General features: G+C 43.5%; 1 protein-coding gene across 3 annotated transcripts in view; it reads right to left on the bottom strand.

Annotated features, from left to right (window-relative positions):
• Positions 1-607: 607 nt before the first annotated feature.
• The window catches only part of llgl2 (LLGL scribble cell polarity complex component 2), a 39,053-nt gene continuing 14,164 nt past the window's right edge, over positions 608-25,496 (bottom strand). Inside the window, exons 4-29 of one of the 3 annotated variants that reach the window (XM_076093061.1) lie at positions 23,500-23,620; positions 21,473-21,570; positions 19,073-19,154; positions 18,429-18,544; positions 17,535-17,693; positions 15,835-15,997; positions 15,569-15,701; positions 15,412-15,466; positions 15,096-15,250; positions 14,313-14,524; positions 13,117-13,184; positions 12,867-13,020; positions 11,844-11,948; positions 10,603-10,698; positions 10,195-10,391; positions 9,030-9,177; positions 8,772-8,919; positions 8,494-8,610; positions 8,215-8,381; positions 6,866-7,130; positions 6,473-6,623; positions 6,343-6,371; positions 6,073-6,120; positions 5,489-5,531; positions 2,461-2,518; positions 608-2,389 (exon numbers count right to left, since the gene is read on the bottom strand). In XM_076093061.1, the coding sequence (XP_075949176.1) occupies positions 2,482-2,518; positions 5,489-5,531; positions 6,073-6,120; positions 6,343-6,371; positions 6,473-6,623; positions 6,866-7,130; positions 8,215-8,381; positions 8,494-8,610; positions 8,772-8,919; positions 9,030-9,177; positions 10,195-10,391; positions 10,603-10,698; positions 11,844-11,948; positions 12,867-13,020; positions 13,117-13,184; positions 14,313-14,524; positions 15,096-15,250; positions 15,412-15,466; positions 15,569-15,701; positions 15,835-15,997; positions 17,535-17,693; positions 18,429-18,544; positions 19,073-19,154; positions 21,473-21,570; positions 23,500-23,574 (3,021 nt within the window). In that variant the 5' untranslated portion in view covers positions 23,575-23,620 and the 3' untranslated portion in view covers positions 608-2,389; positions 2,461-2,481. Of the gene's footprint in view, positions 2,390-2,460; positions 2,519-5,488; positions 5,532-6,072; positions 6,121-6,342; positions 6,372-6,472; positions 6,624-6,865; positions 7,131-8,214; positions 8,382-8,493; positions 8,611-8,771; positions 8,920-9,029; positions 9,178-10,194; positions 10,392-10,602; positions 10,699-11,843; positions 11,949-12,866; positions 13,021-13,116; positions 13,185-14,312; positions 14,696-15,095; positions 15,251-15,411; positions 15,467-15,568; positions 15,702-15,834; positions 15,998-17,534; positions 17,694-18,428; positions 18,545-19,072; positions 19,155-21,472; positions 21,571-23,499; positions 23,621-25,496 lie in introns of those variants that run through there. The other 2 variants (XM_076093062.1, XM_076093063.1) reach the window with 2 other exon arrangements.

Genomic DNA, 25,496 nt, shown 5'->3' with positions numbered 1-25,496 from the left:
CCTTTTCGGAAATTACACTTTTTCAAATTCTGAGCCAAGCTTAGCAAACTAGAAGTGAACAGCTAACCTGGCGACCCCATAACAACGCGTTAAAGCTCAATACCAAAGTCCCATCCAGTCGCCATTTTCCAGCTCATTTGACGTCTTCAGGTTCCAAATGACGCAGGGTCATCGTAGAACAGAGCCGCGGCTGTTAGCCTCAGCCTGGTCCTCCGAGAGCTCAGGTTGCAGCGAAGCCGCCGTGGCTCGAGGCAATTAGTGGACAAAGCGCCTTATTCTATAATGGATGATCAAAACTCTTGGCTGTGCATGTATGACAACCGATCCCTCTTTCATCCACTTCACCGGAGATGGCCCGGCCGCCGCAGCTCACAAAGAGCAAGATTATGAAGTAGGGCTTTAAGAAGAGAGCAGGAATTGAAAAATAACAGAGTGGTGTAATATAAATCAGTGGGGCCATAATGACGGGCTTTGGATCTATATGTTGTGGCTTCTTTCAGGTTTCAGTGGAGCGTACAGAGACTGGAGCAGCATTCAGACACAATCGAGGATGTTTTTGCGCTACCAGAGATGAAAGATGTGGGAAATAAAGCAACAGACTCACTGGTTTCTTGGGAAAAAAACATGTAATAATTATCCACAAGAAAATTGTAGTGTGAAGTAAAAAAAAAAAAGGGTTCTTAATCAGTTCACTACAAAAATATATTCTAGGCTGATGCTAAACACCCAGCATTCTGAGACACAGTACCAAAATATTTCCTTGTACGATCTAAATAGCAGCCAACCCCAGTTACAACAGGCCCACAGGTACAGACTGAGTCACTTACATACTGTATATATTAAAAACATTTCACTACAATAGCTTACAATTACATTCCTAAATTACATGATTCATTGCTGGCATATAAAAATGGTTTACATAAAAAATAATTAAAAACCAAACCCCATAGAAAGCCCCCCCCCCCAAAAAAAAAAAAAAAAAAAAAAAAAAAACATAGTACAGCACTGTGAGCTCTGCAGTAGTGGAGAAGTACCTATGGCAGGTTACAAAGTGGACGGGAGGGGAGAGGGCTGCGTCAGCAGTGTACAGAGGTACACCATAGTTTGTAATGCTGCGGCTAATTTATGACGGAAAAGTCATACAAACAAGTTTGCACCAGTATATTCAACATATATAAAACAACTTTTGTATCTTTTTTTCCACTTCTGGGGCATTACTCATAACATTTCCCTTAATAGTTCATCTGAAAACTATGGAAGCCCATTTACACCACCAAGGGTGCGACATTTAACGATTCACAAAATATAACCATTCATGCAAAGTCAAACTATTGACATGCCAAAGTAAAATTATGAAATAAATATTTTTTTTGCGTCAAAAAAAATTATGAAAAATGGGGTAGCTCGAAAAAAACGAAAAGACTTTAGAGTCGGAATTATGATAGCAAGTCAAATTTAGCCACGTACTTAGTATGAGATTTGCTAAGTAAAAACATTTTAAAATGATAACGTATATAAAAATAACATTGCGTCAAAATGACAATATGCCAAGTCAAAACTATGAGATTCTATAAGTCCGTAATATCTTATTTTGAGGTTGTTTTATCATGTTTACTTGTGACAATGTCCAGACTTTACCATCTAAATATTATGATCCTCCATAGTTCATAATTCAACATATAATCTCATAATATTGACTTGCCACTTAGTTTTACTATCATTCCTAACTTATCTTCTGTTTGTTTTTTTCCTTCTCCCAGCAGAAATGGGCTTCCACAGTATTAATCAGAGGTTTCTTCAAATAAAAAATAAAAAATTAGGCACAAATCAAATCAACATAATTCAAATCCCACCCCCCCACCACACTCCTTCCAGCTGTATGTCCATGTGGGAGATGAAGGCCAGTGAGAGTGTGGTGATTGGAAGAACTGTTGCCACATGAAAAGGCTGGTGGTGGTGATGAAGGCTTTTTAGAGTGAAGTGGCTGCGGGTTCGACGAGTGGCATCTATGGCAGATCTGAGATGCTGGATCGATCCTGGCGTTTATCTTCGTGTGATGAATTTTGGCATCGGGTCACATGTCAGGAGGGCGCTTCATGTCGCTTTGGGGTTAAAAATGACGGTGAGTGTGCTGTGATCATTCGCGTACAGTCTTTAGGCACAGGTGGTGTCTGTTCCTCGCCCCTCCGTCTGCACCGTGAGTGAGCCTTGCGCGGCTGCCGAGAGCCATTCGCCGTCTCGTCTCTCCACGAGGGGGGGGGGGGGTCGCGTGGGAGCTGAGAGTGGGGAGGTCAGTCACTGAGGCGAGGGGTCGGGGTGTCAGTAGTGGTTGCGTCGGCCGAGCAGGAGGCGAGTGCTGCTACGGGACGGCGGTACGCTTCAGTTCACTCTGAGGAGACAACAGTCAGAGTCAGTTTGCAGAACCAAAAGGTTAGAAATGTGCCACTCGATTAGTCTCACCTCAACTGTCCAGAGACGTCTCTAAGCTACAGCGTTCACATTATTCTCCAGGAGCGACCTGCGGCGAACACACAATAGCTTCCGTCAGCATGACACGTTACAGCTTTAAAAAGGCGCCCGCCCGCCCGGGCAGCATGTTTACCTTTAAACTGGTTTTGTTGCTAACTTTATGCCTCATATATGTCATATGGGAGTTATCAAAATTACAATTTGCAGACTTGTGATTATTGCTCACATCAAAGTCCTAATTATGACTGGGAAGATGTTTGACTATACATCCAGCTCAAACGAAACTTAATACTTGATAACGATCACTATGCTTTAATTCAACTTGTTATTAGTAGAAAATATAGATGGGGTAGGGTATGTACTTTGGAAACATTTCTGTTATATTTGTTAAAAATTCTCTTTACATTCTGACTAATCAATATATCAAATGCTCTGACAAAAAGATCAAAACATAATCTGGCATCTGTTGCTGTAATAAGGACTACAGGACTGTAATAAGTCTTCCACGGGCTGCTCGCTACTTTCATTGGAAAGAGAGTTGTTAATGCTAGCTGGTTCCTCCAATGTTCTCTGACCCAGTTATGAAAGGGGCGTTTTGTTAGCAAATGATTTGTTTGCTTGATACTTTCAAAACTGCATTAATGGATTTTTTGGGCTACTTGGGGAAAGCAGAACGAGCTACAGCTGAGGCAAGATACGTCTGAAAGCCCTGGAAATGACATTAAAGGGAACACCACCTAAATTGATAATTCCAATATGTCATGTCCATGCCCCTGGAATGTTCAATCGATATTTGTGAGCATGATAAACGCCCTCTTAAAGCCAGAAACCAGAGAGGGAAGCATCAAACATGCGATGTCATTGGGTTTACTGGGAGACTCACAGAGAGTTCCTTTTCTTTTCTTTTCTTTAATGTAGTGTTCTCAGTATACAGTTGTGTGAAAAAGTGTTTGCCCCCTTCCTGATTTCTTATTTTTTTGCATGTTTGTCACACTTAAATGTTTCAGATCATCAAACAAATTTAAATATTAGACAAAGATAACACAAGTAAACACAAAATGCAGTTTTTAAATGAAGGTTTTTATTATTAAGGGGAAAAAAAATCCATACCTACATGGCCCTGTGTGAAACAGTGATTGCCCCCTAAACCTAATAACTGGTTGGGCCACCCTTAGCAGCAACAACTGCAATCAAGCGTTTGCGATAACTGGCAATGAGTCTTTTACAGCGCTGTAGAGGAATTTTGGCCCACTCATCTTTGCAGAATTGTTGTAATTCAGCCACATTGGAGGGTTTTCGAGCATGAACCGCCTTTTTAAGGTCATGCCACAGCATCTCAATCGGATTCAGGTCGGGACTTTGACTAGGCCACTCCAAAGTCTTCATTTTGTTTTTCTTAAGCCATTCAGAGGTGGACTTGCTGGTGTGTTTTGGATCATTGTCCTGCTGCAGAACCCAAGTGCGCTTCAGCTTGAGGTCACGAACAGATGGCCGGACATTCTCCTTCAGGATTTTTTGGTAGACAGCAGAATTCATGGTTCCATTTACCACAGCAAGTCTTCCAGGTCCTGAAGCAGCAAAACAGCCCCAGACCATCACACTCCCACCACCATATTTTACTGTTGGTATGATGTTCCTTTTCTGAAATGCCGTGTCACTTTTACGCCAGATGTAATGGGACATACACCTTCCAAAAAGTTCAACTTTTGTCTCGTCAGTCCACAGAGTATTTTCCCAAAAGTCTTGGGGATCATCAAGATGTTTTCTGGCAAAACTGAGACGAGCCTTTATGTTCTTTTTGCTCAGCAGTGGTTTTCGTCTTGGAACTCTGCCATGCAGGCCATTTTTGCCCAGTCTCTTTCTTATGGTGGAGTCATGAACACTGACCTTAATTGAGGCAAGTGAGGCCTGCAGTTCTTTGGATGTTGTTCTGGGGTCTTTTGTGACCTCTTGGATGAGTCGTCGCTGCGCTCTTGGGGTAATTTTGGTCGGCCGGCCACTCCTGGGAAGGTTCACCACTGTTCCATGTTTTCGCCATTTGTGGATAATGGCTCTCACTGTGGTTCGCTGGAGTCCCAAAGCTTTAGAAATGGCTTTGTAACCTTTTCCAGACTGATAGATCTCAATTACTTTGTTTCTCATTTGTTCCTGAATTTCTTTGGATCGCAGCATGATGTCTAGCTTTTGAGGATCTTTTGGTCTACCTCACTTTGTCAGGCAGGTCCTATTTAAGTGATTTCTTGATTGAGAACAGGTGTGGCAGTAATCAGGCCTGGGTGTGGCTAGAGTAATTGAACTCAGCTTTCCAAAGATGTGATAAACCACAGTTAATTTATGTTTTAACAGGGGGGGGCAATCACTTTTTCACACAGGGCCATGTAGGTTTGGATTTCTTTCCCCCCTTAATAATAAAAACCTTCATTTAAAAACTGCATTTTGTGTTTACTTGTGTTATCTTTCTCTAATATTTAAATTTGTTTGATGATCTGAAACATTTAAGTGTGACAAACATGCAAAAAAAATAAGAAATCAGGAAGGGGGCAAACACTTTTTCACACAACTGTATGCTACAGTTTCTGTTTCACGACTAACAACATTCTCCCGGCTGCTCTGTGTCATCTTTCTATGACTGTGGAGCAGACATCATAAAGTATAGTTTCAGCACTCTAGTCTTTGGCAAAGAGATGTTCATGTTAACTAATATTTCTGTCTTAGACCATAACATGTAAGGATTTTGAAAATAGGCGTGGTTCCCCTTTAAGTGAGCCGTGATTTATGGTTGTTGGACAAATATTGCGATCACTATTATTAAACACTTTTCCCTACAGCTTCAGAGTGGCATTTTCTAAAACTGTGTTGGCACTATGATATGACAACACACAAATTCTGCTTCCAACGGGACGTCCCTTACATGTGCTCACCAATCTCAGTATATTGATGATACATTGACAATGAAGTGGAAACGGTGACGCTGTCATCTGCTTTTAGAAAAGGAGGATCAGCGATGGGTGATACTTACGTCTGGTCTCCTTCTAGCGACTTCTGGATCTCTTGAAGTACTTCTGCAAGACAGCAAAATATGACCGTAACTAACCAGCGTTCTCAACGCAGCACTCTACACTTCACATGAGACCTGAAGCAGCGGTTCAGTGACATCAGGATACAGGTCGCTGGGGTCAAAGGGGAGTTATTCAAATCATGCGTTGGGACGAGGTTTGGGAAACACTGCTGTGGTTCATGACCTGCTGATGTAGGCGTGTCTGACGGGAGCAGAAAGCTGACATACCAGTTAGGAGAGGCAGCCCATGGTAAAACTATAGCTGATACACCCGAGGAAATACATTGTATTAATGCACTCGTTAATCTAGAGATTTTTTCAATTTTTCATTGCAATAGGTGTCTATATTACTACTTTCTCTTTTTAAGTCTGTAGATTTCTCCTAAAGTTCACATTAGATAATGCCTCATTTGCATATTTAAACATAACATTTCAGAAAACTTGCAATGCAAAAAATAATTGTCTTTATGGAATTAATCAACTGGGGAAGATTCCTGGTTCTCTCTCTCTTTCTCTCTCTCTCTCTCTCTCTCTCCGGTACTCACTCTCGTCATTCAGCAAAGCATGCTCCATAACACGTCTAGCTGCACTTTCTGGAACACAGGCAGCAGGCAGAGGACACGTCAGTACAGTCAGCCACAAACAAGGTGTGTGTGTGTAAAAACAGACAGACAGCACAAGCACAGAGTTAAACAACATGGAACAGAACACTACATGTGGACATGTAGTGTAGTGTTCCCTCAGCCAGTGGCACATGCATGTTTAAGAATGATGCTGGCCTTTTAGCATTGAGAGGTCTCTGGCAGACATGTTACCTGCATCCTCACTGTCTTGTGTGGTAATTCTAGGAGAAGGATAGAAAAACAAAAAGAAAAAAGTCATGGGTACTGAAAGAAATCATGAGTTTCAAATCAGAGTAAAATACAGAAAAAGAAAGATTTCTACCTATGCGCAGACGAAGCTCCATCGAGCTGTGGCCTACGTTGAGTCGAGGAGCCGGTGTGAAGAGGAACCTCCATCAGACAGCGAGGCTCCACCAGGACCCGGGCGGACAGAGAGAACCGCTCAAACTCAGATGGAGAGATCAGGTAGAAGCCTGAGGGAGGAAAATGGCACACAGACTGTTTCTAAACTGAGCGATCATTTGGCCAGAGAACACGAGGACCAGGACTCCTAAAAAGACCAGTCTGCTATGATTGGTCAGCGTTTCCGGTCTTCCGCATCTGAATAGGGGCGGTGTGTATTTCTCCTACACTTATGTTGAAATCTCGCTCTTAGGTCTGTAGCTGTGACGGTTAACGCTGAGGGAAGCACAGATGTGTGTGTCGCCGTGTTTACCCTGGCCATGCTTGGTGAAGACACAGGAAGCGATGCCGCTGACGTCCTCTCGCCGCACGCAGGGGTAGTGGACCTGCATCTTGACCGTCGGCAGAGACACCACATGGACGTCGCCCTGGTTGGTCAGGACCACGAGGCCGCTCTCGCCGTAGTCCTCCGACCGGCTGCTGCCGAACCAGGCCACGCCCACCCGCCGTACCCTGGAGCCATCCACGGCCGTCAGCTTCAGCTTCATCTTGGCGCTCACCTTTGGCAGCGTAAAAACCTGAACAAGCAAGAACGAGTTTCTCCACACAGCCAATCACTATTTAATGCCACTATAGTTTGGCAGCAAAACATTTTTTAGAAATTAACTATATGTTTTAAAATCTTAGTCTTAAATATGACAAGAATAATATCTACAATTAAGGCCTCCACAGGCCTTGAATGAATTCAATTCTGCTGATCTTTAGCATATACAGATCTTAACCGTTTGAACTCTGTAATAGAAATGGTACGTCAGCGGCTCCGTCGGTAGGTTTTTGGACCATCATCAAATGCTGTATAACCCTAAAATCTGTACAACCTAAGTTAAGAGCTTACGTGAGTTAATAAATAATTGGTCAAAGTATTGAATTTGTGTCGTAAAAAAAAAAAATTTTGTTTCAATCAAATTTGAAAAAAACATTTTTCCCGAAGAATTCTGAATGTAGAAACAAGAACACAATATTTCTCAAGACAACTAACGTTATTTAAACTATGTAATTTTTTTCAGTTTGTGACATATGCAAATTTTTTTGAGCAGACTCAAAGGGGAGTTTTTTGTTTGCTCCACATGACGTCATCACGTTGTGCGAAAGACAGAAGCCTCAGCTTTCCATGGCAAGATGAAGGAACGTGCTAGATGGAGTGTTTTTTTGATGATCTAAAACAGGATCATGCAAACAACGGTCTCCTGCGGCTGCCTGGGGGAGGTCTGTTATGAAAGGGTTAAGAATAGAATAATAATTTAAAACATTTTGAGAAACGGCAACCTGTACTCGTCTTCGGTTCTTATATTGAACTGCAAGCTCTGTGGCTCAACTAATTAATAGGGTACAATTTAAGCTGTGTGTGACATTTTTTTCTGGTGAACCTGATTTTGCCGGAATCAGACCTAAATGCTAGTGAATCTGCATTTTTAACATACTGCACCCTGTTGGAAGTGGGTCAACAATAACTTGTCGCTGATCTGGACCTCAAATAGTCATTTTGGCAAACTGAAGTACTGCTATGACTATATAGGTATTCCATCTGTGAGTATGCAGTAGTGGATAATGGGCGTTTGTTGGGTGAGAAGGTTCCAGAGTCTGTGTGTGTGTGATCCTGACCTTAAATTGCTCCTCAGATATGACCACGAGGTGGTGTGAGCCCTGCATGTCGGGCGAGCGAGCCAGGTCGTGGGCCACCTCGAGCGGCTCGGGGAGAGGAGCCCCGTGTCCGTCCAGCACCACTATGCCAACAACAGGGGCCCGGTGCATCAGCTGGATCTCCTTAGCTGGAAACAAAAGGAGGAAAAAAAACGAGGGGGAGAGAACATTACAACGCGAAGACAGAGGTGAGGAAGCAGTCTACCCCCAAAAACATCGAAAAAGTATTTTGTTTCTCACCCGGCTGTGCGGTGACTGGTTCGTCCGCTCTGCGCTCTGCGGCGGGAAGGCGGAGCATGTATGCAAACACACAGCCGCCGTTGGTCCCTGCCCAAAGGGAGGGCGTGTTATGTGAACCTGCGAGAGAATGAGGAGATGTGTGAGAAACCCAGAGGTACGGTGCATGTAAACAGAGATATGGCCCCCTGATGGCCAGTAGAGAGAATTTTAAGTTTTAATACACTTCCGAATTGGCCTCCCTCAGCAGAACCGGAGGTTGCCGCCTGGGTGGGACTCACTGTCTGAGAGAAAGGTGTCGGCGAAGTAGATCATCCGCACGAGGCCGGTGAACGAGTCGTCTGAGGACCGCGCCTCGATCTTCCTCTGGACCGGAGCCAGCTCCATCTCTGCCAGCTCAGCCTCCAGACGAGCGTTGGCATCCTGGAGCTACTCGGAGAGAAGAGGGCGATGAAGGTTGGAATGGAAATTCACGGCACGTTAAGCGGTCCACTTTCTGCCTCAGTACTGCTGAATGAACAGAGAGCTAAAGAGCTGACCTTGGCAGCGTTGTTGACGTGATGTTTCCTTAGCGAGACCCTGCTGCGTCTGATTCTCCTGAAGGACTGTCGGAGGGATTTCTTTATGCTCTTCACCCTGGACAGAGGACCCTCCATGGCCAGCTGGTCACTGGGGTTTAGGGTGCACCTACGATTGGGAGAATACTGAGGTAACACATGAACGCACTTCACTGTAATCGTTATTACAAACCAAACCAACGTGCTATTTATCAACTCGCGTGGTTGAAAATGTTGCAATCGTTTTTAAAACATAAATAATGTGTAAAGCACAACTCATTTGCTTCCTGGCTTTATTCAGAGGTTGTTTGAAATTAGAGAGCGCCAGTATGAATTTAGGGGAATAGGCTATGTTTAAAGTCACTACGAGGAACTTTAATTTTTCTGTTGATTTTGGCGGCCCCTGTGGACAAAAGCAGCAGTGTTTCTGAGCGTCAGAGTCTGGGTCGAAAGGCAGCAGTGAAGCCGGATCTGGGTCTGTCCGGATCTGTGTGGGCTAGTCACTGCCGGAGGCCACGCTGGGTCTGGTTTCAATCTGACCCGGTGGCACCGATGACAAGCATCAAGAATTACTATATCGAAGTAGCCAGTCTTCTTGCTCATGTAGGTCATGTAGACACATTAGAATTACTCTGAGATTGTTTCACAACCAGTAAAAAGTTTCTCGCAATAACTTAAAAAAAGAAAAAAAAAGGGGGGTAATTAAGATTGTGCAGTTCACTTTGCAAATGACAAAAAATGTTTAAAAATAAGGTGGTAAACACTTAAAACTGGTCCGATTATCATTGTGTATCAAATGTTTGGAACTGTATAGTCCAACCTAGACATGAAAGAGTTGCCGATTAGAATATGTTATGTAAACATGGTAGGTGTATAATAAACTTAGCTTCAGACGACACCTTTTCTGTTTTTTTTTTAATGTCCCTTTATTCTAATGCCTTATTGTTCATTTTCTATTTTAATGTGCTTTCTTTTTGGAATATTATAAATGATTATTAAGACTTGGACATAAAGACCTGATTTGCAAACCACCTAACAAAAACCTGCAGAGACTAAACTTGGAGCTGTGCAGCTGCTAAAATCATGAAGCGGGGATCTCTGGCGGGCGTAAACTTCCTGCGTAAGCTCTTCCTCTGCATTTTCTTACTTGACGAGGACGTTGTTCTTCTGTTGGTAGTCATAGAGGCCGAAGCCGTGGCTGGTGCCAAAGGCCACCAGCTTCCACTCCGAGTGCAGGGTGAGAGCGGTGATCACGGCGGGAGGCTGGCACTGGACCAGAGCGAAAGGCTGGAAGCCTGGAGGGAACAGCACCGGCTCTTCTCGCACGTCCAGCCGAGTGTGGCCCTGATCGACAAGAAAAACAGACACTGTGCTGATTGGATCACTTTCACTCTAAACTAGACTAAAAATAACCATACAAGGGGGACATAACAGGAAAGTAACATACTGTAACGAGCACTGCGAGATATCACAGCTTTCAGGGAGCGATGGGTAAAAGCATTAGAAAGGGTGAAGTCACGAGTAACGTGTTAATGAGTCCGATGCCGCTCATTACCTTCCAGCGGAAGCCCTCTTGGCCCTGCAGCAGATCCACAACCTTAGCCTCCACTGTCTGCTCTGCCGCCTCGTCGTTCAGCTCCAGCACCAGGATCTGGAGAGACAAACGCAAGACACGGTGGAATGAGAGTGACTGAGCAGCCCGTACCGTTCTGTCGGCTACACCCACACCGGTGGGGAGAGACGTTAACAACAAACACTCTGGATACAGAGTGTACACCAGACCGCTCATACTTTAATAAACCCTAATCCCTAACAGAATGCACGTGTTAGGGAAATGAGGAAACATCACAGAAATTTGAGTTGCCTCTTGACACTCGGCATTTGTCGTGCTCATACGTAGCGCTTCCATCGTCTTTTCATTGCTGATTTAGACCAAATCAAAGAACATGTAGTGATGTCAAAGAGTAATTCTTACTTTCATGGTTTCATTAATATACTGGATTCACCAAGTTCATTGCTGAGATCTGGGAATGTGGTAGCCCCTTGTTAGCCAAAGAGAGAAGTGTACAATTATTTCCAAACTGTCAGTTTCAAAAGGGCCAATGTTTAGTAATGTAATATAATATGAATAAGTATGTTTTCATTGTGTATAATCACCTGAAATTAAGAACTGTCGTGCTTTCGTTAGCTTGGAATGAGCTCTTCATCTTTATATCAGTATAGGGAGTCTGCCACGTTGCACTGCAATGTTTCTACGGTAGCCCAGAATGGACAAACCAAATGCTGGCTCTGGAGAGAGCCTACTGCTATAACGTGAGCCGCAGAGCGCAAAACCGTGCCACCGCCGCCCGACTTCCGTTGCTCCAAAAGAAGTGTGATTATGGTGTGGATGGCCACCGTGGCTAATGTTACCGCAGTCTTGGAAAGGGAGGAGTGAGCGGAGGAGTAATTAGTTGGTTGCAAGCTGCAACCTCAGCACTAGAGTCCACCAAATCCTACACACTGTCCCTTTAAACCCGTCTGATCATCCGAGCACTGGAGTTTCTTTCCCAGTCGGACTTTGATGCAGCAATCTCAGCAAATAGCTTGGTGAGTACAATGCTCTTATAGCTGATAGAAATGATGGTTCAAACTATGAAAGACAGACTAGTGCTGTAATAAACCAGATTCATCCTTCAAAATGGGAGAGCACTTTATATGCATGCATCAACGTTTTAATTATAACTTGCTCAGTCTTTAGGAATGCAATCAGAAGTGTGACACTTAATAATTACAGCTGTTCACCAGTCATCTCACCTGTCCAGCAGTGCCAGCCACAGTCAGATAGCCGCTGTATTTACAAAGGTGGATCTTCTGAACGCCGAGCCGCGGGTCGTCACTGTAGGGGTCAAAACAGCCGACCTGGAGAGAAAAGTCAAAAAAAAATAATAAGTACGCCGGCAATTTTGCGTTGTACTTTTATACAAGTTAGGAGACTTATAGGAGACAGATAAAAAAAACAACAACAGTCAAAGCGTCACAAGCCGACTTTACTTTACTGGAATAATAAAATCTAATCAGGTAGGGACTGAGATTCTTATGAAACAATTCACCACGTCTAAAAAGTGTTTTTTAGTGTGTCTGTTTTAACAAAAGAACCTTGATATTGCTACTGGTGGACAGTAATCCTACACACTAAGCTAAAGTTGTCTCAAGCAATACTGTCTGATTTGATGTTTTTTTTATTTTGTGTACAATTTATTTGAAATGTGCATGTTTTTAAGACTGCTCCTATTACATTTATGACACTGAGAATTGAAAAATACTAAACTTTTAGTCGTGGTTATTTGAGCAAGTTTTACACGAATAAATGTTACCTTTTGCCTGTGTGTTTTTCATCAGTGCAATCAGTAGAAATAACTTTCTTTTAAGATTTAAAACTCCATAATCTGATACTTTGTCATAACTTGCCACACTGCCTTTATTAGAGCACAATGGACTGGAGTAGATCCCTGAGATTAACACCCTGATGTACTGAATCTAGAATCAATTTGAATCGAACAGTGACCCCGAGACTCAAAATAGAACCGCAAGGGACCGAAAGATTCACACCCCATAAATGCTACTGTGAAGAGTAACTAGATATTTACGTCTAGGATTGGTGGATTGCCCCTTAAAGACGAATATTATTGTATGAATCAGCCAGTAGCTCTCCTGCTTCAGTCTTGATTGGGACAGCTCATCGACACAATTCATTCTTGACCTTATAAACTGTAGTTTGGAGCTTCTTCAACAGCTGGTAGTGCTTGAAAGCAAAGAAACCGTTTGTAGGACACACACCTTTCTGAATGGCGGCCACTCTCCTTCAGTGCCTTGGTTCATGTTGTCGTTGGGGTCGGCGTCTGTGTGGAACACTCCAGCTGTGCTTAACTTGTACATGGGATACAGACAGACTCCAGATGCATCCCAGAAACGCACCGTCCCATCCTCATGCCTACAGACACAAACACACACATAAATAAATAAACAGGATATTGTTAAATCTGTCAAAGGGACGTCCCAATAGATATTTCCAGAGTTGAGAACTGACCCTGTGAGGAGCAGGTCTCTCTGTGGAGGGTCTGGGGCCAGGTTCTGGCCTCCCGTTATTGGCCATGGCTGCATGGAGAGGGGAAATGAAAAGTTTAACAATAATACCAACCTAATGCCATCTCGTTGAACCAGAGATGAAAGAATGTGTCCATATTCTGAACGCAGAATACCATACACGATGAACAGCTTTGAGGAAGTTTTGTATCAGAGGATACATTGTTGTGGACCTGTATCGTACTTTGGACAGCGACGTGCATGCACATATGTTTAAACACACACACTTCTCCCCTGCGTGGTACGGCACAGCTCTACTCAATGCGCCATTTTCTGGTTTTCCATTAGTAACAGTAACTGGTACTACTTCTTAGGTACCACCTCGCTTTTTTTTTTTTTTTTTAAAAAGGACCTGGTACCAAAAGTGAATAGACCTGAGGCGAACCATGCAGTGAAATTAGAGAAAATTAAGCTGGAAAATCGTTAAGTCCTTTTATTTGCACCCATGTTATACTGTAACCAGTTGCTCTGGTCAAAAAGTAATGAACTTCGTGTCAAAGTTTAAAAGGACGTTGATGAGATAAAAATATAACTAATTTCTAGCTTTATTAACTTATCACTGAAGAAAATGTAACATGTCTCTAGGGTTTACACAATTAAGGCTTAAAAGACAGCAGTCTATACTGACAATAATTCAATAATATTTGTTGATGTATTTATATCATGTTAATAATACACAAATGATGATATTGTGTAAATGATCCAGCGCCTCTCAAATTATTTTATAAAGTTATGGTGACTCTTTCCCCACCTCCCTACACTCGTATTTTGAGTGTAATTCATTTGCCACAAGAAAAAGAAACAAATGGCACAATAAACAGAGTTAAAGGTGAAGTTGACTGAAAGCTTTATTAATTTTTTTGTTAAATTTTCTAAAGATATCATGAGAATATCATTATCTTAAATTCTTATGGCCACGATAATCGTGTAGCTAAAATCAGGTATCTTGAAAGCCCTAATATTTATCTTCACACTCCTAGTGATGTGACAAAAGCAGTGACTAATGTCTGGGACGAGAAACACAAAGGGATCTCAACAAACGAGTTACAAATCACAAACTCAATGAGAATCTTTTTTTTTTTTTTTTATAAATCAAAGATCCACATATTATTCAAAGAGGTAGCTTCTGCCCGGGCGTACCTTTTTGGAGTAGTGCGTGTTCTGCAGGTCTCCGGCGGCGAGGACCCGCTCCCACAGTTTGAGGGGGATGGCGGAGACGTGGTGGGAGCAGGTGATGGCGGAGCTGTGGAGGGGAACCAGGTACGGTGTCTGAATGACCGGCCAACCCTCCGTCTGCAGGTCTATCACTACCAGCTCCTCCTCTACCAGGACCACCAGCGCACTGGGGTCTCCTGAAGGTTGACAGAAAAGAGCAATAACAGTAGTTGGATACAAATGTACATACTGACCTTGGATCGGTTAGTCTCTACAGTACCGGTGTCAGAACATCTGAAAACAATCTGGGGTTGTCGTCAGGTCGTATTGCTGGAGGGAAGGGAGGCACGGGAAAACCAGGACCAGTACTGTGGACGGCAGACCATCAGACCCTTCTACAGTAAAACCAGAGCTTTTCTAAAGGGACTCTGGTGCTTGGAAACACTACCACTGTTTTTATCCACAGGGGCCGCCATAATTGACACAAAATGAGAGTTCCTCGCAGAAGTATTAAAATTTGCATTTCTATGTAGGAGAAATCAGATGACTGCAGAAAGCTGACTTCAGGTTACTGAAATGAATGTTGACGCACTGCGTGACACAATGAAAACCAGCATCTGACTTTGGAAATAACTCATGCTGACCTACAAAAACTGCACACCGCAATATAGCCCTTCAAACTTTGCTAAGCAGCTTCCTTTTCAGAACTGTGCATGAGTGTGTTTGCTATACGTAAGGTATTTGTTTTGGTGTGTGTGTGTTGCCTGCCTGTGTGCTGGGGTCCGCCCCTGATGGCAAAGAAGTCGATGATCCGGGAGGTGAAGTCCAGAGCCACATGTGTTTTACTGTGGATCACTGTGATGCAGTGTCGGTCCCCGTAGCTGGCCCTGGGCATACCACCGCTGAACAGCAGGAACGGAGGCCTAGAACACGAACACACGCGCGCGCACACACACACACACACACACACACACACACACACACACACACACACACACACACACACGGTCGTGTAACACATGTGGGAAACCAAGTTAAACATTAGAACGGTGAGGACGATAGACTTTCACTAAAGTGAACTCACCCTTCTTCTGTAGGTAGCTGAACTATTTTAGAAATGGCCTTGCAGGGGAAATGTCCTACAGCGAAAAAAGACGAGTCATCAGCCTCCAGAAAAAAAAACGAAAACATTTCATGCAGGAAGGAAAGAAAATACACAGTGGATGCCTCTCTATCCTCACCATAAGGAATGTCTGATTTCTCCTCCTCCTCGTTCACATCCTCGCCGCTCGCCATCCATCGACAGTAACTTCCATCGCTGTGTGAACTGAGAAGGTAGACTCCGTCCTCTGTCCACCACACGCTCTCCAGTTGCTACGGTTATGTGTAAAAACACACAAAAGCAAACACCGAGATTAAGCTAGCTGGTTATGACAACAGTGTATTCGGGACTGGCTGCTATTCTGTTCAGCTGTCACGGCCTTGCACCGAGCTACGGAACAGTTACCTGTGTGGCGGGGATGTGCTGGATGGCTCGCTGCTTCTTCAGATCCCATATGACCATGAGACCTCGTCCGTAGCCAATGACGACCTGGTTCGGGTCGACCGGGTTCTCCTGCAAGGCCTCCACGTGTTCCAGATTCCTGCGGCCGATGTAGTCGTCCGGTACACTGGAGGAGACGGGACAGAGAGGATAAATGCGGGGGACAGAACATCAACCTCATTATTGATCTGTAGGTACTGAGAGGCAGTGTATTGTGTTGGTGTGTGAGTGATAGCACTTTAGTCAGAACGATCATTAAAAATCCAATCCTTTTAAAATAAAGGGAGCTTCTGTGCATTTCCACAGAGAGAAGAAAAACTAAGGAAAAAGCTACAGAGTATCAGTTTAAGCTTGTGTTGAGTGCATATCAGGAGACTGAACAAACTGTCAAAAAACATAACATCAGTGTACTGCTGTGGACGAGGGCAGCAGCAAAACCTATTCTAGACACAGAAGAATCTGTTTAAGTGTTCGCAATATTTAGAATATTTTATTTGACTGCTTTTTACCTTTCAATCAAATGGCCTTTTCCGACGGGAAACCGAAGTTATTATCTTGCAGAACACAGAAGTCGCTGGTGTACCGCTGCCTCCATACGTCCGTTCATTTGTGTTATTGTGTGACTGGTGAATCCAAACTAACCGGTTAAAATTACCAAAGCCACACAATAAAACAAACTAAATGATCGAGTGAGCGGTAGACCAGCAAGTCCAGTGTGCAGGGAGGTAAAAATGCTGTTTTTGTCAAAAGAGTCTAATAGATAACGGCAGGAGTTCCCCGTTGCTTTAAACTGATTTTAATTATTTTAGGTGTGTAAAATATGTTCTGCTGCTGCCCCCGTCCGCAGCAGTACATTGCTTTGCTCCCGTGCTGGTAAACAACATCTCCTGCGGATAATACGACTTTGGAAAAGTACCTCACACAACCTCACTTCAAAAACACCTGATCAATCCCTTTAACTTGCTTCTACAGGCAGTTTAGTCTTTTTACAGTTGATAAGATGGATTTAGGGATCACAAATGACAAGAGGTCTCACATGCTGGCCCCAAGGTTGGCTCAATAGAGGCGCTAGACCCTCACTGGGCTTTCACACTAAAAGCTCAAGTCCAACACTGCTTGAGCCTGGCCATTATTTCCACTGAAGAGAGCGTCTGCACTCCTAAAGCCCCCGGGTTCCCTGTGTGGCATTTATTTTTTGGTGATTTAAGTTATTGCTCATTTTTTGACAGTATGTGCCACTAGCGCAGAACAAAAAACCTGTACCCATCTTGTTGAGGGGCCCTAAGTCAAATGTGAATATATTTTACATTTTGGTTGATATTGTGATTCTATTCTTGAATAATTGAACATATAGACAACCAAAAAAAAAAAACACTTTCCCTGTCCCAGGAGTATTTGTTTTCTGCTTGGTCTAATGGCATGTCGACATGCTTCACAGATTAGACTGAACAGAAACATCCAGCTCTATTTCGTATGAATGTAATCTCGTATATTGTTGGCGAGACAAAGATTTGAGTGAGTTCCTGGACACGTCGATAACGACTGCTGTAAACGCTGTTGATTTGTAGACTATTTAAATGAACTAGGGACAGTCTCCCTCCCTGGCTCATTGTTATGGTGACGTGAGATGGAGGCTATAAGCGAGGCGTGTTGTGGTTGCCCACCTGCTGGCCACTTGGTCGAGACTAATGTTCCTCTCTTCCAGCTCTCTGAACCCGGGGACTTCCACTATGAAGACGTGTCCTCCTTCTGTCCCCAGCAGCAGCAGCTCCCCCGAGGAGTGAGCCAGCACTGCTGTCACTCTGGTCACACTTGGAGGGGCACTGAGGAGGAGAAGAGAGCGGTGACATCACTTGGGGGAATGAAGGACAGTTGACGTTTGCATAAAGCCGGGCTGTAGCTCATTTGCTGGTTATTGTCTCAATCATTTGGTCTATAAAATGTAAAAAAAATAACAGTTAGAATTACTCACAGCCGGAAGTTATGTTTTAGCTTGTTTTGCCAAAGGTCCAAAACCCAGAAACTATTCAGTTTACCATGATATGAAAAAATAAATGCATAAAACCCTCACATTTAAGAAGCTGAACCAGGAAATTGGTTTGAAATTTATGTTCAAAAAATGGCTGAAACAATCAAAATCCTTGCTGATCAATTTTCTGCCCATTGGCTAATTGACTAATTGAGTAATCGTTGCTGCTCTGGTACAGCATCTTTATAAAGAATGTATCTAACTGGGTTGGTATGCAGGGCCTTGATGGATTTGCCTCTTGGACCAAATCATTCCAAGAAGTTAGGAGCCCCGGGAACTAAATCAGCCATGTTGCTCCAGTCTGGAGGTTTGATCAGTCAGCTCCATCCTGATAACTGCCCAGCAATTGGGAGGTACAACCTCAGGTACGAGGAACATTTAGGGGGCACAAACTACACACCCAGCAACCACAACTGGAGCTAATATCCTTTGGTTGAAATGTAGATACAATTCAGAAGTTCCCAAAAAGGTTTTTCTTAAAAACTACCTGCTTTGGAAAAGGGTCAAGAAAGGGGTGTGTGTGTGTTACCCAGGTGGTCCCGTGAGAGTGAAGCGTCCTATCTCCAGAAGTTCAGAGAGTCCCTTGTGAGCTTTTAAAGTCCACATGTGCAGACTGTTGTCATCCAGCAGGGTCACCAGTTCAACCTAAACGTAAGCCACAATCAATCAATACTGTCCAAAATGCTATTAAAAAAGGCACTTACTGGTGGCTGGCAGGGAACATAGTTCCCTACAAAGTCTCCTCTATGAAAAACAAGGCTGGCTACATTAAAGCTACTACGAGGAACTTTAATTTTGTGTTGATTTTGGCTGTCCCTGTGGACAAAAGTGGTAGTGTCCGAGCACCAGACTCCATTTAGAAAACCTCTCATTTTACTGCAGTAGGGCCTGACAGTCTGCCCAGCTCAGTCCTGGTTCTGGTACTTCCGTGCCCCCCCCCCTTTCCCGCAAACGGGCCGAGCACTATGGCCCGTCAGAGGCCCTGCTGGAGTCTGTGCTGAAGAGGTTTATGATGAACCTGGGTGATTTCATCAGATTATGCCAGAATCCGACCCGGTGGCCCTCTCTGATGGTCTCATTTATTAATATAGGTCATGTAGAGAACCTGTCAAAAGTTCCTCATAGTACCTTTAAAAAGCAGAACTACTACTGCATAATGTTCTTTGACCGTACCTGGTGGGGGAGGAAGTGCACCTGTGTCACGGCAGCATTCTCATCATGTAGACCCATGAACTCCACACCCGGAGCTCCATATCTGACCGCTGGTCAAGGAAACACTGATGATGATTGAATTGGGATATTAAAATACCAAGAAACTGATTTACGGGAATTTTTTGGCATATATTGTAAATAGGTGCACACGATGACCGGGGATGTGCTCCAAAAGGCTTCTTAATATCTCAACTTTAACGGTGCTAAATTAGAAAAATCCGTGCATTACTATTGCCTCCACTCGCCTCTCAACATTCAACATGGCGACGGCTGAGCCAGCGACTAGCAGCTAACGGTGCTTACAGCGCTGACAAAGCTATCCGAGTTTACCCAAATAGACAGGTGCATCATTTCATCTGATTCGATGTGATTATGGTACAGACGTATCTTCTGTGATACTACGTAGACAAGAAATTCAAAACTTCAGATGAACTCACTGAATTGTTACAACTCCAGTAAAATTAGCCTAAAACGCCTATCCAAGGCATACCCAAAGTAAATTGAAAGCTGTTCTTGAGCCATTTGGAGTACATGCATGGTTTTGGTCTCTTTTGAAAGGTAACACTCTGAAGTTTTTTCCCCCAATAGTGAGAATTACTGTAAGTGCTACTGGCATTGAGTAATAGAAGTTTGAACACACTGAAGTAGAAGGTTTTTATTTCCGCCTGAATATTGTTTTGCAAACAGATGCCTGCAGATGACTATAGCTGAGACTTATTAGCTGGAAAACACAATGGGACCACAGCATGAAGCCTTATCTAGTCCAAGTTCAAATTTGATAACAATACCACAGAAAATGAATATTTCACACATTTTTTACTAAGGGTATGTCTAGGCGCTTTCCAAAAAAGACATTTGGAGACCCATGGTAACATACCTAGGCTGTATAGAAATGTGTATTCATAATTCAAACTAAAGCTTATTTATGTCTAAATAGTTATCTATAAGTTATTTCGCCATTATTCACTTTCCTAAATTCTCCAAAACTCCCAAAAACCACACTTTGCATTTACAGCACGGACACAGCGACCTGACCCGCGGTTACGCAAGTTCCGTGTTCTGCCTCTAAATCCACCCCCTGAAGCTGCATATCGTTATTTTCAAAATTTCATTGGCTATACGAAGCGTCAGTCATCAGAACAATCGGTTGCAATTGGCTCGAGCTTTACACGAAAGAAGAGGGGCAGGCACTTTCCTTCAACGCGGACTTTCGTTGGCTATTGTAGGTTGTAGACTGGACATGGAAGCTCCCAATAGGTCAAATGAGGTGTCAATTTAAACTTCAGACTGCAGCCGCCATTTTGAGATCCAGAGAGCGTCAATGTTTACATGCAAACTGAAGTTACGTTGGAAAATACATAGATAGTTAGGCATATCTGCCAGCTAATTTGAAATGATGCAACAGCAGTCCGTGGGTATTTATGGACGTAATGTGTTTTGGACTAAATATTTTACTGGATTGGATCGTCTGGACCTTTGGCAATGTAACAAGACCATTTTTGTTGGAATATTATCGAGGGGTGGACTTCTAGAAAGCTTCATCGGTGAGTTGCCTCAATTTTGTAAATGTTTGTTTGTGGGTTGGTGGTCTGACAGAGGCGTTGATTGTACCTGCTGTTGTGATTGTATCTTGAAATGGTTTGCATAAATCGAATTACAAGAATCTTAGGTTTCCAAAGATATGTCGCATGAGTGCCTACCTATACATAGCAGTTGTGTACATAACACAGATGTACAGTTAATCTTGATCGCAATATTGGTCAGAAAAAAGAATAACTATAAGATATTTTCCTCATACAGCCCTCTCTGTTGTGTGGTGAACGTTTGTTAAAAACGCGTGGAGACACCACATCATCCCTACGCAGGGAATCACAACACGCCATCAACTGATTTGTGCGCTGCATGTTAAAGAACAGTAGCTGCTCTGTTCTTTGACTCAGTCTGAAGTATCTGACACTTTAGACTCATAATATTCATTCAAAGATTTCCCTTCATCTGCGCTCTCTTGCACTTTCTATCCAGGAACAATCTGCTGCATTGTATGAAATGGATCACCCCCAACGAGAGAAGGCATCAAAACTAGTGCGTGTCTCTCTGTGTCAATGGGGAGAGTGCACCGACTGGCTCCGCCGCGACGTCAATGAGTGGAATTGTGCGACAGGACCGTGGCGACACAATGACTCGGCCGTAGCGTGGGAAAAATGAAAAGCACCTGAACCAGGTACCCATGTGAACTGCAGACGAGGATTTAGTGGCGTCACACACGCTCATTAGCGCAGAACCTGCCTCAAGTTCAAACATGACAGATTCCTCCCTGGGAACTATTCTCACTCTCTCTCTCACACGTAGAGGGAAGGATACAGTTTGATGGCCCCGGAGCGGGTGCCGATGGCCAGCAGCTGCAGGGAGGGACTGTAGCCCAGAGCGCTGGGCTGGTGGGGGAATCCATGCTCCACCGTCTGAAGAGGAGAGAGGGGGGACAGACAAAGGGGGGGTCATGGTGAGACCGGGCTGAGACGGCAGAGACAATATCAGGACAGGATAGACTCAAGAGACTGCGGGGGGCAGATAACAGCATGTGTACAAGAAATAGGAAGGATTTATTTATTTTATCTTGAGCAAATGTTCATTTCTTTGCTCGTTTTGCATAGAAAACATTTTCCTCTCTGATTTAATGCACGGGGTGGTGTGTTCTTTATACTATGACAGTTTTACTGAAATTAGATTTGCTTATGGCCTCGCTAACAGTATATCACACTATATTAAATCCCAACTGGCTTCTGAATCATCATTGATTCATCACATGTACCTAATAACCACCAACAGCAGCCGTCATCATTTAAGTCAGAGCAGACCTATGATTCAGCTTAAAGCACTAAAAGTCAAGACATTACAAAGTGCTCCACAATAAAAGCCAAAATGAAAAGATCAAAACCATACGCAAATGAATTTCTTCGGTGCAGATAAATAATAAAGACAAGGTTTATAGATCGATGTGACAAAAGAAAATCCGGTCACATTGTCCATCTTGTATTGCTCTCAAACTGTGTGTATGCTTGTCTGACGCATGTGTCAGCTGCATGTAACATGTATATCACATGTTCTGCTTTTTAAATAAATATATGTCCAGGAAATGATGCATCATTTCTACATCTGGATTTAGGTGTAACTCGCCTTTCATCTGGTCTTGCACATTAAAGAACTTCTCTCTTTTTAAATAGTGACTGTACAGCAGATAAACAGGAGACACTGAATGGTTTGTTCCCTTTGGTTTTTTACAAACTTTCTGTGAATCATTTAAATGAATATGGCTCAGAAAGGAGGAAATAAGGTCATGTGCCCACAATCTCTTACTTGTTTATTTAGCAGGTAGGTGTAAACACAAAATGACAAGCTATCGTTAACACCAGGTAACATTTGGCAAATCCAGTTTGGACGCTGATAAAGCTGTGCACCTCTCTGCAGTAGAAATACACCAAACTAGGGATGTTAATAATTAACCGTAAACCACCAATAAGACTTGTGACCGATTAATGCTGTCATAATTATTTTTTTAATGAGCAAAACTCGGAGGAGCGGCTTGTCGCTACACTAAGAATATCTTGTCCACCTTAAAAAAAGGTCAGTCCACCTTAAGAGAGCCTGGCTCTCTTAAGGTGTTGTCGCTAACTTCGGGGCTTACGCAAAACAAGCATCCCTGCACCAAACATACAAAAGTATGCCAACACCAGGAGGCAGTTATTTTTGGATGGTTAAGTACAGCTTAATGATAAACATTCTTTTGTAAATAGAACAATGAGGACCAGATTCACTTTTTGGGAGAGTCTGCTGTTGTTGTGAGGTTTTAACAGACGACATTACTTTGCTCCAATCCATTGGCTCCCTGCTCGTTTTAGAATTGATTTTTAAGATTTTATTGATCACTTTTGAAGCACGTCTGGGCCATGAGATATATAGCAGAAATGTTGACCCCTTATGAGCCAGCTCGCAGCCTTAGATCCTCAGGTGGGGCCCTTCTGTCTGTTCCAAAGTCGAGGCTCAAAACTAAAAGGTGACCGTGCTTTTGCCATCAGGACCCCTCGGCTTTGGAACGAGCTGCCTGAGGAGATATGGCTCACAGACTCTGTAATCTCTTTGAAATCACTTCTTAAAACACATTTTTACAGACTGTTTTACCATTTTATTTTATTATTATTATATTCTATTTTTGTTGTCGTTCTTATCGAATGGATTGGTTTTATTGTTTCATATACTGTACTGTTTTATCAGGGCTTACATTTGACCTTAGTTAGTCTTTTGTCATACTGCCTTGCTTTGACTGTCACAGCACTTTTAAACTCCGGTTTTAAAGACACTATACAAATAAAGTTGCTGTTATTGGTACTTGCCTTGTTGAACTGGAAGAGCTCCTGTTTGAGTCGATCCCTCTGGGACTCCTGGCCGTGTCTCCTGAACCTCTTCATCCTGCCTCAGCACCAGCAGGGAGCCTCAGGGGCCCACTGACGCACGCTGCAGGGGGAGAGGAGAGGTGAGACACGGAACCGAGTGTTGCATTACGGATCCTCCGTTATTTCCTTCCTTTACGTGACACACTGATTAAGTGCTGTCCCATTTTGTCTTCCTAGTTAAATCTAGGTAATTAAAATGGTATGAGATAGTGAAAGTGGTTCGGTGGAGACAGACTATCTTCTGCAGATATGCCACAAAACGATTGCTGCTAAACCACGAATCTGTTCAATCACCTAAAACGGCACCCAGCGCAGATCAGCAGGCAGTCAATAGCAGAATAAAAAAGGTAACAAAAAGGTGTTCTGAGAATGTGTGTCAATCACGAGAGCATGTAGCCACGACAGGCCACCCAAAATATTATGCAGTATAGTGCAGCAGAATGACAGATCAGCTGTGGACAGACACATAGATGCACTTTTTTTATTTATTTAAGCATTTTAATAATGAAGAACACATTCCCAAAGACCGACCTGACCAAAAAAAAAAAAAAAGACAGTACACCACCTCAGAGTGTCAAAGAGAAACTTCCTTTTTCAACAGTTTCTCTTCAAAATGATGGCAGACCACCTCAGTGTCACTCAGACTATATCAAGAAATTATGATGTGGAATTTCAGAATGAATAATAAAAGCAAAAAAACAGATTAGCTTGCAAGAATGATCTTATGCATCAAAAGAGTTAATTACACAGTGACAATATCTAGTCTGATATCTTTCAGAAGTCATTTGGCCACACACACACACACACACACACACACACACACACACACACACACACACACACACACACACACACACACACACACACACACACACACACACACACACACACACACACACACACACACACACACACACACACACACACACACACACACACACACACACACACACACACACACACACACACACACACACACACACACACACACACACACACACACACACACACACACACACACACACACACACACACACACACACACACACACACACACACACACACACACACACACACACACACAGATAGGAAGTCAACTAAAGCACTGACAGAGAACATTAACCAGTGGCCAAAGGCTCCACGTTATACGGAGAGACCGACTCACTGAACTCCATCAGGCGGAGGGAAGGTTCAACCACAGAGCGCCGTCAAGGCCTCTAGGCCTCTAGGCCTCGTGGTCTGTGTTGTCCTCTCTTTGAGGCCCTCGGCTCGCCAGCTCCTTCACTCACCGACACTCAAAGTGTGTCAAAAGAAGCAGCTCGGCAAAGCAGAGGAGGGACGGGAAAACTCAGACCTGTGGTGGGACATTTGATCTGCATCGTCACAAGTCTGTGACAAAAAGGCCCTGCTCCGTGAGTCACGGTTTTCCATCTGAGCCAGCTCATTCGCTTCAGTCCAAACCGAGACAGAGCTCTGGTATTACCCTCAAATCAGCAATGAGGCCTTGACTCACTGCTGGGCCGCATCACACATTTCCCACTCCGGCTTCCGCAAAGAAAAAGCGAGGCTACTCTGGACAGAGAAATAGTTACTGGAAAGGTACGGAGCATGTTAACATGCACGTGTGTATATGTGTAGCTGTGTTTTGGGGTTTGCCAATACGCACGTCTTCCCTGGAGTTAAGTTGGATGTTACATTCTTGTTAGACCAGTGAATTATTTTTAGAAAACCATTGCTTTCTGCTAGATCGACCAACAGTCCAGAAACCTGGGAAATGTAATTAAGTATAGTGCTGAGATGAGGAAAAGCTGTACATTTTCACATCCGGGAAGCTTAAACACACTGGGAACCATCCACACTTCAAAAGCGCTGCTTGCGGCGGTTCTTGAGAACCGCTCATTGCTCCAGGGAAGTGAAGAAAAGTTTGGTTGTAACGT

Source organism: Anarhichas minor, unplaced genomic scaffold (assembly GCF_050575085.1).
Source record: "Anarhichas minor isolate MPS153535 unplaced genomic scaffold, ASM5057508v1 ptg000017l, whole genome shotgun sequence".
NCBI lineage: Eukaryota > Metazoa > Chordata > Actinopteri > Perciformes > Anarhichadidae > Anarhichas > Anarhichas minor.
Note: the sequence above shows the minus strand (reverse complement) of the source record. Positions and strands in the feature narration are given on the sequence as shown.